Here is a 19,075-nt window from a genome sequence, read left to right as displayed (position 1 = left end):
TTTGTTTATAAAGACTATAGAAAATTGAAGGAGTTTTTTGCATTTTACTATTATACATAAGACTTAAAATATAATATATATTTAGTTGAAACAATGTTAGTAAAGACATCTGTTCAAAAAGAGGCTTTGTGTGTTCTTTTTTATTTTCAAAATTAGTTACTTGTATTGCATGCTTCTGTTTACGATAGAGAGGTTCTAGTTTGCTTTTATAGGTACTACCCCATGCTGTATTACCGTAATTTAAATAACTTTGAACAAAGCTATAGTAGATTTGTTTGAATAGCGGCTTTTTTAATAAATGGCGTGATCGGTATATTATTCCGATACTTTTAGATATTTTACTACCTAAATAGGTGATATGTTTATTCCAATTTAGATTTTCGTCAATAAAAACATCTAAAAATTTAGTAACATTATCCCTACTTATTTATCTATTTTCAATAAACAATTTTGGAAAAGAAGATTCGACTTTTTTTTTTTTTATAAGAAGGATGATATAAAGAAAACTTCGTTTTATTGAGTTAATAGAAAGTTTATTTGCCCTAAACCATCCAGAAATTTTTTATAATTCTTGATTCATTTCTGCGCACAGTTCGTTTATAATTTTTCCGGAGATAAAAAAGTTGCTATCATCAGCAAGCATTATAGTTGAAATTCTTTTTGATGCCCATTAGAGATTGTTAACATAGATTAAAAAAAGCAAAGGCCCAAGTATTGAACCCTGAGGAACACCACACTTTAATATAGAAGTATTAGAGAGTTTATTATCTCCATAGTGTATAGATTGCACACGTTTATCTAAGTATGCCATACATGTTAAGCTTTGATAATAATATTTTGTGGTCGACTGTATCAAAAGCCTTAGAGAGATCTATGAATACACCTAATGTAACTTCTCCGTAAAAGAGTTTTTTTATTTCATCAACTAGGTGAAGGATTGCGTGTTCAGTTGATCTATTTTTTTGAGAGCCGAATTGCTTGGACTAAATAAAATGAACTAAATCTAGAGAAAATAATGCAAACAAAAAAAATTCTTTGGCTGATATTCAAATTCTAAATGTGCAGTTGAGTGCTGGAACTCAAAAGAACAAAGAATAATTCTTAAGAACATTCTTGTAAAAAAAACTCCTAGATGATCGTGTTTGAAAGAAAATCTAAAGAAAAAACTTTAAGACTTTTGTTTATCCTGAACGAATATTAATTTACCTTACTTGTATAGCGGGTGTTTAACAAATATATAGATAAATTAAAAATAAGAAAACCTGGTACGCATTATTACCCTTGGGCAATTGCAGTAAAAGATTTCAATCAACATTTTCAAAATTTTTTAAAGCATAGCGAGGAACATGAATAGCTTTCTGGTATTTCATCGATATTCAATGACTCAAACTTCGACTTATTTTAACTAATAAAAAGTAAAAAAAAATGTTTTTTGTTTGTTTAAAAATTGCTTTTTTCAAGAAAAGAAAAAAAAAGTTCTGGGCGCCTGGCCTAGATGCACACTAAAATTTCAATACTATTATCAAAATGTATAATTTGAATTATCAAAATTTTATCTAGGCGCCAAAAAAATTTCGAAATTTGTAAACATTGTTTTACTTCAATCTGTATTTATTTTAAATATAAGAAATAAAGTTTGAAAACAAAATAACGAAAAAAAATAACGAAATTTAAATTGGAAGACAGCACAAAACAGTTAGAAACAAAAGTTTCATACGAATTTAAGAGGTAGCACAAATTAAATTAAAAGTTGAACATTAGCCTGTCACAAACTAATTAATATTTTTCGATACAACTCCTGGTAACAGTTGAATAGTAATAAATATAGGTGTCTTATGGCATTTTAAAATGTTTACATTTTAATAATGTAAATTGCTTTTTTAACGACTGAGTACCAAAGGTAATTATTCCGACTCATAAATTAATTAAAACAAAGTTTTAAAATTCATGCTAATTTGTTACCGAAACGTATCTGACGTTTATTCAACAAAACAGATCAGGTATTCACGCCTGGATGATTTCATTTTACGCCCGAGTGCTCTCAACCTCAGCTATGCTATTTTGCAAAGAGCTGATTGAGGTTGTAAAAAGCATACACTAGATTTTGAATTTATTTAAATTTTATGATATTTTAATTTGGAAAATCAATGGAATGAGGTGGGTGTTACTCTTAGTATTTGCGTCTGGAGTGCTAATCGCTAACGGAAATTCAAATTCTTTAGAAGAAGGTAACAACACCAATGCGTGTTTTTTCTTATCTTTAAGTTTAACAACACTTACACAGACAAACGCGTCCTAAGAAGACAGATTTGCTAACGCAAATAGCATTACTTGTCTTTTTAATTAATTTGAATAGAAATGCAGACTAACGCATTTTCAAGGTAAAGCTAGATTAAATAAGGTGGAACTAAAATTATGTAGAGCCACAACCAACGCAATATTTTAAGAGCTAGACTAATCAGATTTTACGATACAGAAATCTATACGATAGGTGGGATAGGCGGAAATATAAAAGAATAAGATACTGAAATCGCAAATCTTTAATAAAAGCAAACTACATCACAAAATTTACATTAATATTCTGTAAAATGTTTTGATGTTTAAAAAGAAATGTGCACTTTTAAAAACAAACTCAATTGAATTATATATTACTGGAAATAGTGTTTACTGCACTGTTTACTTACAACAAAAATTAAAAAATATTTATAAGATATATAAAAAATAAAATAAAATGCAAGATCAGGAATTTAAGCCCAAAAGAATCTAGTCTGCTAAAGAAGGTTATTGTAAAGCCAACTACTTTGGTCTTACACCATCGACATCAGGATTATATACATTCGGGGGGTAGTTTATTAAAAACGATAATACCCTCTTCGTTTTGAAGCATTGTTTCACTTGAACATATCTAAAATATAAAACATTTAGATTAGTTTTTTTCTATAAACACTTCACGTGTCGATAAAAAAACGCTTAAAATCAATCTATACATTTATAATATTACAACCTGTACATTTATACTATTTTGAATATACTTATAAGCTTTCAAATGAATAAGCAATTTAAAAAAGTTATGCGAATTCGAGTTATGCTGGGACCCGAATTATATTTTTTTATAAAAATAATTTATTTGCAAAATTATTAACAAATTTTATCTTGTAAAAAATGAAAGTTGAAAAAAATACAAAAATGATTTTTTTTAACCTAAAACTTTTAAATATCTAAGTTATTTTTAATGAACTTTTACAGCCTTTTAAACTAATAGTTTAAACTTAAAGTTTTTATAAAAAATATCTTTTGATAAACTAATTAAACACATAATTGACTAAACACAATTGGCAAAGCACCAGTTCAGAACATGACATTTATTTGCATAATACAAAAAATCGTTTAAACAAAAGTGCAAGAAAAAAAGAACCAAAGCAGCGTCAAATATTTTACTTGTATATATTTTCGATTAAGTAACTGGCGAACGTTTCTGTCATAATAAAAAAATTATTAAAAAAGTTCTTTATTTTGGTTAAAAATGCTAATTAGATGTAATGTTCGAACACACTCAGAACTTAAATTGATTAAAAATGAAAAGTCGGTTAAAAAAATTAAAACGAAATTAAAAGGTTAAAGATTAATTTAAGCTCATTATCAAAAAAAAAAAAAAAATGTAGTACATTTTTTCAACGAACAAAATTAAAATAGTCGAAAAAATACATTGTAGGACAAATTGCACAGTTATTCAGTTATTAAAAGTTATTCAGCTTTGTAAAAAAATCATTCAGTTTGAAGATGTTTCGTTAAATTAGTATGCTTAAGTTAAGTGATAAGGTTATGACAATTTAAAAAAGCGTCTAGAAAACATATTTAATGCGAAATGTTATTTTTACCTATCACAAAGATTCCTAATAACTCCATTTCTCATTTTGTGCCACGCACACAATTTTTTAGCGCCCTCCCAGCAAATTTCCTTTGGTAACAAAAGGTTGTTCATCACCCAACGTTTTCCATCTTTTGTTTTCCACACCTCAAAATTACAATTTTGGCTGTTAGTAAGATTTCGTGGTTCAAACAAAGGATCGTCGTAAACAATCGTCGATATGATAGAGTTGACCATCAAAATCAAGATTACGCTCGCCACCTGCAACGCCATCTCTAACGTTTAGATAATCTTTACAATATTAAGTGTGTTTCCGAATTTATACGAAATACGAAATGCACGTGGCGATTGCAATTAATTACGCATTTCTTCGTGGTGTCTACATTTTCATCAAAATTTTATAAACAAATAAGTTTATAAAAAAAGCTCCCAGGGAAAGAGTTATTTTTCAGACGTTCTTTTTAATATTCGATTATTTTGTGTATATCGAACGAAGCTTAAAAATTCGGAACGATATTTAATCTTTAGCAAATAACTTTTTATAAAACTCCAAAAAAATAAATTTTTATGTTAAATGTTACGTTTTAGTCAATTTTTTTCATATATCAAAAAAATCTAAGAAAGTGTTTTTTTTAAAAAATATATATTTAAAATAAAAATATTTTGATTTTAACAGATATCATTTTTATGAAATGATATAGATATGAAAATGTTCAAAAAAAATTTTATTTTCAAAAAATTCACATTGGAACCCACCATTATCCATCTAAAACAAAAATATGGTAAAAATTAAAGGTGATTTGAAGCATTTTTAGAAGTTGCACAAGAACTTGGTAGTTTTTTTTTTTTTTAATACACCATGTTGGTTTTCAAAAAAGCGAATTTTATAAAACATCTAATAAAAAAACAAAACAAAAAATTTGTTGTAAAAAAAACTAAACAAAAAATTTGAGCTGATTTGGGAAAAATTTGAAGCATTATATGTATATATATAAATTTATTACAATTTATAAATTTACATTGGACTAATACTCAGCATAAAAAAGCTTAAATAGTTAGGTAGCATAGCTTTTAAAACCCTTTAACCCATCTCTATCCACCCTAATATTCAGGAACACCCGTCGCTTGTTCTAAATCTTAGTGACTTTGAATTTCATATCTGATAATAAGTGCTAGAAGTTATTCACAAATTTAATTCCTAATTGTCGTAAAACTCGTTTAAATTGTCTTTTTGGAGAGCTCGAAAATCTGCAGGTCATTACGCTCCACGATTTTACGCTAATCATTAATGGCTAAAATCATTATTTCTGCTAATCATTAAAGGCATTAATCGCTAATCAATTGATGGCTGGCGCTGATTATAATCGATCTGTCGATAATAAACTGCTTATCAGTTCATTTGTTGAAATTTCATTGGTTAAGATTAGTTAAAATTCAGAATTTTTTTATCTTTTTAGCAATTAACTTTCATTAGCCAATAAAAATGGCCTTTTAAGCAATTACATGCACGATGTTCGAGAAAAGTAATTTCACAATATTCTTTATAAAACTATAAATAAAGATTTTATAAAGTTTTATAAAAGTTTTTAAAAGTTTTTAAAAGTTTTATAAAACTTTTAAAACTTATAAAACTTATAAAACTTATAAAACTTATAAAACTTATAAAACTTTTTTTTAAAAGTTTTATAAAACTTTTTAAAAGTTTTTAAAAGTTTTATAAAGAATATTGTGAAATTGCATTACTTTTTTTGAGAAGTTAATAATAGTTGTTATTATTATAATGCTAATAAAAATGTTTTAAAAATGATTTTTATAAAACAAACTCCGTCACATTCCTGAAAACGCTCAATTTAGTTCTCAAAACTAAATTAAAATTGCTGGTGGTAACTCATAAATGCAATAATGGGTTGCTGGTGAAATCAAATTTTCGAAGATTGTCTTGGCGTCGTTTATATAATATATATATATACATATATATATATATATATATATATATATATATATATATATATATATATATATATATATATATATATATATATATATATATATATATATATATATATATATATATATATATATATATATATATATATATATATATATATATATATATATATATATTATTAAATATTATTAAATATTATTAAATTATTACGTGCTGTTGTAAATAGCCGAACTAGAGTATAAGCGGGTCAAATGAAATAGTTAAGAGTTTTAATTCATTTTTTTACGAGTGTGTTTGTTTACCTTCCTTCCTGAATGATCTGGATCTACCGAATCATAAAAATCTAAAAATTATTCCCTCCTAACCCCTCCTTCCTTCCTTACAATTTGGACTGGATCCGCCTCTGACTTGTGCTGAACTTTTTGGTGCAACAAAACTCAGCACTTTTTATATATCGATTTTAAATGCATATTTGACAAAGCTAAACCTTGCATTTTGAGTTTTCGCTGTTGCTTATTGATTTATCTGCTTCTCATTATCAAAGTCAAGCTTACGTTGTTTCTAGGGCTGAATAATCCTGCCAAGGTACCCATCGAACGAACGAGCGGGTACCCATTAAAAATTAAATATTTTTTGTAATAGTTGTTCTTTTTCATTTTTATCTAGGATTTATTTTACTTTAAGTGTCCAGGTTACACAAGTCCCAGGTACGGCCTATAAAGACTAGAATACGCCGTCAATTTACCACATGCCCAGCAGTCGAGAAAGGGCATTTTGATGGTACTAAAGTTGCTGATATGCACATGTACCTCACGCTAAAATAGAAAGCTTTGAGTAACGTTTGGTGTTATCTCGTCAAAAATCTAAGAAATTTCCATTGACAGCTTGCTTGTTACACAATTCTGCATAAGTAACGCACTTCGCCTAAAGTGTGCCGCCAGTCGCCTTGTAGCCTGAAGCATATTTAAAATTTCTGGAAGTTTTAGATCAACTCCATTTTCTAACTGCAACGTGTGAGTAAAATAGAGCTGATCCGGCTATTTATCCAAAAAGTGCATTGCTAGATTTATATTTAATCCGTTATCATGGATTGTAGCAATTTTCCCTAGTTGTCATCCCCTAGTCGTCAGCAGAATCCTGCAAACGACAATTTATATTTTATACCGTGTGCCGCTCAAAACATTCTTATGTATGAAAATTGTGGAATCCAGCACCCATTCCATATTTACCCAAAGCGCAGATACAAACATATACACAAATTTTTGATTAATAGTCTACATGTCAGCTGTGAACACTACGAACTGCGTCCTCACTAATTTTAGCTTCAGAGACTTAACTGCCTTGTTGTATCTTTTCTTTATCAGAATTGCGGTAGTTAAAACGAGTTTGACAACATAGTCTGGATCTGTGAAGTTTAACAAGCTAAGGAATCCAGCACTTTATTGTGTCCCGCTGAACTAATTGACCAGGATCTTGGATTGTTGTTAATTAATGCCATAACAAAGTTTCAATGGTAATTTTAGTGGTATAATTGCGCATTATTTGAGGTATCATCATGATTTGATTATTAGAAGGACAAATTCTTGACTTAATTTGTTTATAACAAAAGCTCTAGTTTATATGAAAGTTTTTCAAACGTATTAGCAATTTTTAATTTAAACTGATTGATTTTCTTGATGTTAAGCGGAAACAACCCAGCATTTTGAAATCCAGTGACTATTTACGTGCGTGTAAAAAATTCACCAGAGCTAAAAAGTTTTGTTTACAGTTTACTAAAACATTCTTTTGACAAATTGCTGAACTTTGTCTCTGCATAAAACTTTTGAAGCAATTTGCGCCAAACTCTTTTGACATGGCAATAAATACCGACATCTAGTGGCTGTGGAATACGTGACAAATAAGCTGAAATATTTTTATTTATAATAAAATTTAAAATGTTGACTCTAGTAAAGTAACAAAAGCCCTTTTAAAAGACAATCTTTACGAAGGCTTATTATGTAATCGTCTGAAACTTGTAGTATGAATTAAGTAATCTTTTAAAACATGTGATAAGGATTATGTAACCTTTTCAAACACGTTATATGTTTTGTCTATTTCAGGTATGAGCAACCTTTGGCCAAACGTTAGTGTACAAATATGTTCAAGGCCGCGTTTATGTCTTGATTTATAATGATAGATATCAGACATGAAATAACACATTATTATAATTCAATATATTAAAATAACAAAGTTAAATGGAAAAAAAAAAGGTGCAACATTATAACTAAATCATGAAATTTGGAGTTATTATAAACTACAAAAATTAAATAGCGACACTCAAATCAATGAGACACTCAAGCTTCAATTTGGGGAACTAATTCATTAATTTTTGGAATAGTTCCACAGATACAAACACGAATTTTCCGAATTGTCATCAGTCAGCTTTGTACATTGACTTTTTTATTAACCTCATCATTGAAATAACTGTTTGCATTTATAAGTATTATCAAACGCACAAATTAATCGAATTTTCTAAACTGCGCAAAATGGTCTTCGGGGTCATCCATAAAATGATGTCAGTGTTTTTTCTCAATTCTTCGACTCCCCCTCCCCCCTTTGTCAAACTCTGTCAATTTTTGGCCGACCCCCCGTTATATACGATGACAGTTTTTGTGTACTCCCCCCCCTAAAAAACGATAAAAATGCTTAAAAACCATTGATTTTTTTTCTGAATAAATTATACATTATTATATAATAGTAGATCTCATCAAATAATATTATATACTAATCGACATCTCATTAAGTAATCAACTAAGCAAATAGTATTATATATCTTTAATATAATCTTCCCATGGGTTGTTGAAGTGATCATTGATTGAAACAATAGGTAGTGAATGCTCTCCGCGCTCTAAAAGGATTTCGTATTCTTGAGGTACAATCAAATTCGTTGCGTCAACTTCATTTTCATCTAACCATTCAGAAGTTTCCGAACTCTTCTGCAAGGCGATGACTGCCAAAAATTCTGTCTGACACTTGGCAGCGATACGAACAGGTTGGACCCTTTTGATTAGAGGGAAAGTTATAGCAGAAGAATGGATAGAAGCGTGCTTTTTCAACATAGCTTGAGAGGCAAAGTAGATATTGCACTTTTTACAGATTCTATCAGCTAGGCTAGACTGAATTGATGGACAAAACGCATCATACGGCAAAATTGGAAATCCTTTGGCAGTACGAGAAAGAATACTTTCAATGTTTGATACGATGAGCATAAAGACGGATGATGGAAACAATTCTTTTGCTCCTTCTGAGACATCTACTGCTTTGAGCCCGTCTCTCGTTTGGTTGACAGGGACAGGTGACGGAAGAAATCTTGCTCTAATTAGAGTAAAGTAAGAGCTTCTAATAGTCCGACAACAAGAACGATTTTCACATTTCACAATTTGAGTAAAATATTGGCTTGTACGATAATGATGGGCAATCCAACATTGATCTTGTTATATAAGGCTCCTTGACTCTAGCTCTGATTTGTCTGGATCAATATACTCTGCAATCGTTGGATAACCGCCTATTTGTAGATCAGACCAAATATCAGCCAAAGCCTGTCCAGCAAAACCAAAGTTCTGTTTTTCTAAATTTTAATCTATTGTCCTGCCTGATTTAAAAAGATGTTGGTTATTATAGGTTAAAAATTATATTATTATTTTTACAAATTAACTTTTGTCAATGTAATTACCTTGAGAAACAAGATGAGTTCCGTAATGTTTGTGCGGAAGAATCACCCCAGATAATTCTTTACTTAGAGGTGCCATTCGTCGCTCAGCTCAGTTGAATGCAACGGCGCCTGTTTTTTGGCTGCTGTGATTCCAATTGGCACACTAGCCTTGTTGTCTTGGCTAATGAAACACACTTCATCTGGCCCTAAAATAGAACAAAATTCTTCCACATGTTTTATAGTTGAACTGCAAAAGAGTCCATCAACATGTTTTAAATGAGATTCATTCTGAGGACTGATCAACCTAACAGGGACTGTTTTGACGTGTCTTTTGCCTTCTAATGTTCCGTAACTTCTCTGAAGTAGACGATTATAGAGAGCGCTCTTGCTGATTGTAAATCCAGTTTTGCTCATCTCGGATGTCAATTCGTCGAGAGTTTTAATGCTCTAAATAATAAAGAAATATATTTGGATATAATTAACGTTTTTACAGAAAACGGGATTTATTTCGTAAATTCAAATCAAATCTTGAAATTAGTTGTTAACATTTCAAGGATATTTACAATAGTGAAAATACTAATTAAGAAGAAAATTCTAACAAATACAATATTAACAAACATAGCTAAGCTATCATTACCCGAAGAACCCCTGACCGACGTCTTTCATCAGCGGACGAACCATGGAGAGCAATATCCATAATCGTCTTCAAAAGAATAGGTTGATCTACTTCTAATGACGGTCGACCAGGTTTCTTTCTGATTTTTAGCAGATTTCCTCCATTCTAGCTTTTTTCAGTTCTCTAGTTTTCTTCTGTTGAGCTTGATCATACTTTTTTTTGGCCAGTTCTTTACATAGATGAGCTAGTTTCTTCTTTTTCTTTTTCAAATCATCCTTTTCAGCTTCAGCAATGAATCCACTTCTCTTTCTAGTCTTCAGTCCAGCAACTTCACAATTTAAAGCTGCAATCGCAGAATTGAGTTGATCTTGAGCCATTGTTCTTGCATTTTTTTTATTTTTCGTGGTCAACAAACTCAAAGTTAATGCACTTGGTTGATCATCAATAACAGATCGCTCATTGGTGGGCTCAACAAACTGTGAGGAATTCTTGTCAAATTCAAGTGGAATATACGTGGGGGTAGACTGTTTTGGAGTATTGACCCAAAATGATAACTGCTTGCTCTTGAACTTGATTGCCTTTTCATTAAATAAATTGATTAAATACATTACTCTTGATTCAAGATCCTTATGCATCAGTTTCTCTTCTTTTAATGAATTCCATATGCTATGGACTTCTTTCTGGATAATAGCCAATTTTTTTATTGGGATGAGCATTTCCATACGAGACCATCAATAAGTTAAGTAACGCGGTTTTATCCATATTTTAATATTGATTCGTTAGTATTGTTTACATCACAATCAGAATAATGATTTTGCTCATTGTTAGCGCAAGCTTTTTAAAAGAGTTTCTTCAACCCGCTAGGGATAAATTAGCGTTTCGAATTTTCAATAGACTTTATGTGTTTGCATTGCACCATGTTTTACAATCAACTAGAGAGCAATTAGAGTTTTGTGTTTGAAATAACGACAATTTAATTTCAAAAAATGACAAGTTTATGAGTTTACTTTTATGAGTTTACTTTGAACCACATTTTTTAATCCGCTAGGGAGCGAATAGCGATTGTGAATTTTATATACAAAGAGTTGATATTTCTAACATAATTTATTCGCAGTCGAATGGTAATATATTAATAAAACGGTAGTAATTTTTATTTTACGTTAATAGTTGTTAATTATTTAATGTCTCTGTGAAACTTATTATATTAATTTATAATATTATATTATAAATAATTTGATAAAATATAATTCAAATTCCCCGCATTTAATATTAATTTCCCCACAATCAAAACATCATTTCTATACCATTTAGTAGATGTAAATACCGTTAAAAGCTGCTCATTAAAACTAAAAAAATAATTTAAATTGACATCATTTTCGCCTCAACACCCCCTCCCCATTGTCAATTAGTGTCAAACTTTCCAGCACTCCCTCCCCCCTATATTAACTGACATCATTTATGGATGGATCTTTTTCAAAAAGGTATTTTTTTGTAGAAATTGCACAACTCCACGCCTAAAATTTAGATTTTAAGAGTGAACTTTGTTGAATCTCAATCTATACCATTTGCAAGTGTATAGAAGCATTTTGTGTATTACCTGTATTAGTCATTACTTGTAACCTTCTATACTTTTGAAATCGCTAAATCTATTAAAAATTATTGCGACAAAAACTTGAGTTCTTCAGCATTTGGACAAAAGCAATATTTTTACACGTAGAGAGCGTAGCAAAATGCTAATTGTTAGCAGATGACATCTGTTTTTCCCTAAGCGGATTTTGTTCTGAAACGCTTTCAAATGGCTGTACAAATTATTTACTAACTGTCCTTGTTTTTGAAGTTTCAAATTTAAATCATTCAAAAAGCTTGTAAGGTCAAGTCACATACTCATGTAAGGTCAAGTTACATATCCATTTTGGGTCACTCAATTCAGAAAATGGTTTATCTTTTATTTGCATAAAATTTCATTTTTCATCTCGTAAAACCGTTTCAACATTTTCCCTTTGCTTAGCCATCTGACTTCACAATAATATTTTACGTCGTCATTTATGGTTAATATCTCATCCAAAAACACACTCGGGATCAAATAAAATTGATGATTTTTACTACCACATTTATAATATTCTGTAGCCAAATGGAACACAACTTTTGTTAGTGGATAATGCAATGAAAGGCTATCAAATCATGTTTTTGCATATTTAAATCAGTCGCTTTTTGATTCAAAATTCGAATGAAACCTTTACGTAAGCCGACCATAGAAGGTGCACCGCAAGTGCATACTCCAACTAATTTTGACCATGGCAAGCCAAAACTTGTGAATACCTTTTGAACTTCATTAAAAATGTTCTCTCCTCTATTGGTTCGTTTTAGCAGCTGTAAAACAAGCAAATCCTCATTAACAGTGAACTCTTTATCAACACCTCGAATAAATGACAGTTAAGCAGTTTCGGATAAATCGGTCTAATGCTATCAAAAATGACTCAACATCAGTCATACGGTTAGTCAATTTTGTTTTTATATCATTAGTCATCATTTCTATACGTCAAACAACAGTTCGTCTTGATTAACTTTTTTTAGTTCATTTTTCTTTTCAGCAAGCAAAACACTGCTAACTTCTAACATACACTCCTTGATAAATTCTCTTTTGGCAAATGGATTTAATGACTTTGCCAATTTTGAACAAACTATAAAACTTTCACAACATTATTGAGTTGTGCTCTTTGTTTAACAAACGTTTGCTGCTGTTTTTTTTAAATTTTAAGCTTCTGGATTATGCTTTTCTTATTTGTCCTGTCAGTGAGTGAATACTTAGAGAGTAGGATGCTTAATTGAGTAATGCCACGTTATATCAAATTCTTTTATCACTAAAATAGATTTATTACACAGCAAACAAATAGGCTTACTATTGCGCTAGAAAAAAAGAATTCTTCAGTCCATTTTTCAAAAATTATGATCATATAAAATTTGTAACTCCCTGAAATTGAGGGGGTTTTAAACTTTATATCGTCATAATTTTTGAACGCTAAGAGATAATACAATGAAACTTAAACTTTATCGATAAATATAAGTCTAGTTGAATATAGCACAAAAAATATTTTATCAAGTTGTTACCTCTAATGTTTGGGGTGAGGAGGGGGCAATTTAATTTAAGGGCTTTTTTGTTCCCAACCTTCAATCATTGCAATTTTTTGCATAGGATCATTATTATACATAAGTATAAACATACAAATGTTTGGAGTTCGCTCCAAGTCTGGAAGTTAGCTCCAACACTAAAAAACTGCTGGATCCGTCCCTGACCCTCTCCATCTACTTTTCGTTTCTTTCCACCAGATCATTTTCGTTTACTTTTTTTTCGATAAACTTAATTCTTTCCCTACCAGCCGTTTTAACAAAAACATTTTGCTGTGACCGCACATTTTTTTGTGGATAAAATTGGGATGAAATAACATTGCAAACTAATTGAAAGTTGATTGGTAAATTAGTAAATTTTTTAAAAGCATAACAAACTCTATATCAATAAAAAGCTATACAAATGAAATTTTAAATTATATAAGTTTTTAACACGCTTCATTTAACAATAGGAAACGCTAAGTGCTTAAAACTATATTTTTTATAAATAAAAAATGAAACATTAACATTAATTCCGACCTCATGCACACAACTTTTTATTTGGGCTTTTCAAATTGTCTCAAGGTTTGGATCAAATCTCACAGCAGGCCGGATGTTGCCCACATCTGCTTTAATCTCTTGAAACATGTAATTAGGATAATTAGTGTTATAAAAATTAAGGAAATAAACTAAAATGTTTTCTTTTTTCCCTTTGCTAAAACAATGTTACTGATGACATCATTATATAAGAAACTATGTAGTTAGTCGCTTTTTATGTACTCTGAGAAATCCAAATTAACATTTTCTCCCGTTTATTTGGCACTTAAAATCCTTAAGATTTTTTTCGAACCTTTTAGACCTAATTATTTTATTATTATTTTGCTAAATTTAAAGTTCTTTTACTATGAATTAGTATGAATCTAAAATTTTAAAATTAATTTAAAAAAACTGTTGTAATAGGTTTCAAGAGGTTTAAAAAAATTGTTCCGGAATTTTACTGCCAAAAAATACATTGTAAAAAATACAGAGTCATAATACAGAGGTAAAATAATTTATCTTGAGTCATTACTGTTTTAAATTCCTATTTTTGCCTTCTTCAGCAGAGAAAAAGAACTTTTTCTCAACCACAGTGCAACCATTTGGAAATAATCTCCATTATACAAGGAAATAATCTCCATTATACAAGGAAATAATTTCAAACTTGCTTTTACATTAGAGATTAAAAACAATCGTTAAAATTACCCGATACACATTCAGATGCGTCACATTATCAGATGTTCAGAATATGCTTGGTATAAAGTAGTAACTCCTAGTAGCAACTTCTTCCGAGTTTTTTCTTTTGCAGCTTTTAATTTTTGTTATATCATTCTATCATACTTAGGTCCTTTGTGCCAGACTTGACTTTAATGCACCCATAACAGTTATGTGTATTTTTATTTTTTAGTTTGCCATTGACTATGTTTTATAACAGGTACTTGATATTTGACAAAGATTTTGAAACTTTAGAATCATCTTTGAAAAATGACAATTTCAATAAGGAGCCAATTATCTTGGAATAATACCTCACCTTTTTTTAACGTCAGTAAGCTAAATAACAAGGAGCAGTGACTTCTTGTTATTTAGCTCAAGTTATTAAACTTCACAGGTTAATTAACTACAAGTTACTTTAGTTTATTTGCAGTCCACTTCCGCATTATTATACTTAAATATGATTTTACTTAGAGTATTTCTTTAATTCAGTTACACCCCTCGTTTTGAACGAGGGATGTAACAGCATTAAAAAAGAAAAGAGCAACCTCCTTTACGTCTTCTGAATTTTGGGAAAGTAAACATATAAAACATATATATATATATGTATATATTAAAAATTACTTGAATGTTTGTTTATTAAGCTTAAAATGATGAGTTTATTTAATATAACAATTTCATAAACGTTTGGTTCTTCAAAATTTATTTAATTAATCAAGTAATTATAAAATAAAACAAACAAATTTAAAAAAATAACTAGATTTAAACAATGAAGATTTGAAAAGCCCGGAAATTTGACTTAACTTAAATTTACGCTCTAAATTTGAAAAATCAACTTTTTAACATGCAAAATGTTTGTTAATTGCAAATTCATATTAAAATTATAGATTTTTTATATCTTAATGTTCAGTTTGGTAAAATTTAAAAAACCATCCGCAGGTTGTCTAGTAGTAAGCAAAACAAAACGTATAGTCACGGATAGCTGATATATGCAATAACTATCTGGATTGGAATAAATAAAAATTAGGTAATATAAGATTTCTATTTTTCTATTTTTCAGTTAAGATATGAACAGAGCAGGTAAAAGAAAAAACCATCTAGCCCCGTTGACGTTGTTTACGTATTTAGAAAAAAATCAATAAAATAATACAAAACCTCAGTAAATTATTTACAAAAATTATGAAATATTTTATAGTTAAAAGTTATAAACTTTTATTAATTTATCTTTATATACTTTTTCTAATATAAATACAATATAACTTTAGATAAAATTTCAAGATATATAAAATTGTGTTTGTGAACAAACGGAGGATTGGTTATATCTTAAAAGTTAAGTCCTTGCCCAGACGATATTTCATTAACTGATATAGATATGGATCAATAAAAAATAAACAAATAGTATTAATTTAATTTTGGGCTAAAAAATTTTTTATTTAAAATGAAAAGTTTACTAAGATATACAAACAGGAGCGTTGAGAGAAAATACATTCCGTGCCTTTCCTATTTAAGTTTATTAAACAAACTAAGTGCATTTTAAAAAATTGTGTTGTAAATGTTTCTTCATTTAATTCTGAATATTTCAAAAAAAAAAAAAAAACTATCCATCCAGTTTTGCAATACCAAAATTACATGGCAAAATATTTTAATAAACAAAATTTAATAAAACATAATTTATCAAAAAAAAAATACAGATTTATCACCAACTTTAGTTAAGAAGTACTTTTAGTATATCTCAATATCTATTATAAAACCTCGAGATCAGATGTATCGAGATCGGATGTATCGAGATCGGTTGTTTTTCTGATCTAGAACTGCTATACCCGCATAATTACCCATATTAATAACTAAAACATTCAAAATATTAAATTCTGAAAACGTTTCTGGCATAATATTTAGTGTTAAAATTTAGTGCATTTAGTGCTTTTTTTTATCTGTTAAATGAGAAAAGTTTTACGCTATTGACACTATCAGTCTATCGAATTTGACATATCTATCCAAATCACAGCCAGTTTTAAATTATATAACTCATTTAAACTGTTGCTGTATAATTTTTATAATTTCTGTAGAAAATCGAAAAAAACTTCATAGCTTATGAGAAAGGTTCAACTAATTTTAGACGATGTCAACCACATAGTGGATCTTTAAGAGCTTATACGCCTATGTTTTTTAAGCAATTGTTATACCAGTTTACAACAATTACTAATATGGAGTGAGCTCCTTTTCAGAGTGTTTAGGATAAGTGAAGCAATTTTAGCTCTAGTTTTCTGATTGAAATCAACGAATTCTAAAAATCTTTTGTGAGTATTTTAGGTGAAAAAATTATGACTTTGGAAAATGTAACGCAATATAAATGATGTCTCGCTTGCGTAGAATTGCACTCATAACAACAACCATAACCAATTAATAGTATTATTTATAAACAATTAATATTTTACTTAAACTTTCTACTTTCCTAGATGATCTTCTGAATGCTATTTCTCTTACACTTAGAAAAAACGTTGCGTTCAAATTTGTCATATAGTTTTTTTGAAGTTGGTTTTTGTTTTGAAGTTGGTTCGTTAACGTTTTATAACAGTTGAAAGGTTGCTCTTATTCACGCTATTAAATATCGTTACTATTTTAGTTTTGGTCCAGGAATTTTTTAAAACAACTTTAACTATTTTGATGAAAATCTTTTTTAAGTGGTCAAACTTAATAGAACAAACCTGAACTGCTTTGAAAATCAACAAAGAAAGCAGTTTAACGCTTGTTTTTGGCTCTAACACTAACCAATCGCGACACGTGCTTTCGGAATCACGTAATTTTAGATTGAAAACTGAGTTATGAAACAATCAATTTTCTATATCTCTTAGTAATGTTTGAGACATTTTTTCAGGACCATAACTATTGTATTTGGGTATAAGACCAACAAGAATACAATTATATGTTTATTGATATTTTTTTTGTTTTGTTTTGTTTTGTTCTTTTTATTACATTTTAACTAAGCATTTCATTACAATATTTTTATTACATTTTAACTAAGCATTTCATTACAATATTTTTATTACATTTTAACTAAGCATTTCATTACAATATTTTTATTACATTTTAACAAAGCATTTCATTACAATATTTTTATTACATTTTAACTAAGCATTTCATTACAATATTTAAAATACAAATGTATAGTTTTAAAAATAATTGGTTTTTTGACGAGATTAAATAAAAATAACTACATGACTTTTACTACTAAAAGTTTCTTGCGTTTAGCAATCATCAGGTAAAAAATACATTGCTTTTTTCGTTAAAAAATATACTCAATAAACATCGTGGCGTTCAAAAACAATTATAAAACTATAAGTATTTGCGAGCGTGGTTTGGTTTTTTAATCTTTGGGCTCGTGGTTGTCAAGCAAGAACTTGTTTTCGTGACGGCAGTTAGATATAATTTCTGTTTTTTTATTTAATAATTTTTGCGTACCTTTGTATGATATTGTGCAAAGTTTTTCATGAAGGCAAAGCAAGCATTTTTTGGTTACGTTGCTGTAGGCGGGGACTTGTTTAATTATTGACCAAGTTAATTTTGGTGTTATTTTTAAGTTTTCTTTTATCTGCCATATATACTTTGAAAGGGTGGTTGAATTTTTCATCTTTTTATTTGTGAATGAGTGTTTGTAGTTAGCCCATCTTTTCTTCCATTCATCTTCTGCTAGGTCAATATATACTTTTTCTGGGGTTTTAGATGTTGGGGTGGGATGTTGGAAAGTGTTTGTCGATTAAGTTTAGGAAGATATGACCGACATTGGTAGAAACGCTTTTACTGTACGGAGGGTTAAACCATATTTTATTTCTTTTTCTTGTCTTTTTTTCTCTTTTTTGGGGGTTATACTTTAAATCAAAATTAGTGAAGCCATTTCTTCTTAATTCATCTTCGTATTCTGGTATAGATAAATTAAATGTTTTTTCATTTGAGGAATTTTGTGATAATCTGTTGTTGATAGAGATGGAAATTTGCTTTATTATTTGCGGGGGATGGTTGGAATTAGAGTGGATGTAACGTAGATATTCATTTGGTTTTTTGAAAGGTTGGTAGGAGCTTTTTTCTAAGTTAAAGGGTATATCTAAGAAGTTGACTGCGGGTAGGTTTGTTGGGATCTCTAATTTAAAACCGATCATTTTTATTACTCTAATTATGTTTTTTCGTATTCTGTTAATTTGTGATCCAGTTTTTTTACGAAGTACCATCAGGTCATCGTCACGATATAGTCCAACGTCTTCTTTATTTATTATTTTAGATAGTGAGTCTAATATATATAGGCCCACCAGTTCACAAACTTCTTCACCGTCAAAACAACCCATTGTGACATCAAAGCAGTCGTGTGCTAAGTTTTTTTTCCATGTTTTGTTTTTAAAAAATAGTAAGGACATCTGCAATGTTTAATGACTCTGATGCTCTCTTCGCTAATACTTGTATGTTTTTTCGCAAACAGTATTGCATTACTTAGTATTTCTGATGCAATAGTGGGGTAAAAATCGACATGTCAAATTGAATAAAAACGCAATGTTGTTTATCTAGTATATTTTCAAACCATTTGATTGCATCAGTGGTATTTTTCCATAG

General features: G+C 29.3%; 1 protein-coding gene across 3 annotated transcripts in view; it reads left to right on the top strand.

Moving 5' to 3' along the window:
• Positions 1-2,026: 2,026 nt before the first annotated feature.
• The window catches only part of LOC100198865 (uncharacterized), a 62,789-nt gene continuing 45,740 nt past the window's right edge, over positions 2,027-19,075 (top strand). The window contains exon 1 of one of the 3 annotated variants that reach the window (XM_065804702.1): positions 2,027-2,228. In XM_065804702.1, the coding sequence (XP_065660774.1) occupies positions 2,153-2,228 (76 nt within the window). In that variant the 5' untranslated portion in view covers positions 2,027-2,152. The remainder of the gene's footprint in view (positions 2,229-19,075) is intronic. The other 2 variants (XM_065804703.1, XM_065804705.1) reach the window with 2 other exon arrangements.

This window comes from Hydra vulgaris, chromosome 09 (assembly GCF_038396675.1).
Source record: "Hydra vulgaris chromosome 09, alternate assembly HydraT2T_AEP".
Lineage (NCBI taxonomy): Eukaryota > Metazoa > Cnidaria > Hydrozoa > Anthoathecata > Hydridae > Hydra > Hydra vulgaris.
This window is presented reverse-complemented; position numbering and strand designations above follow the sequence as displayed.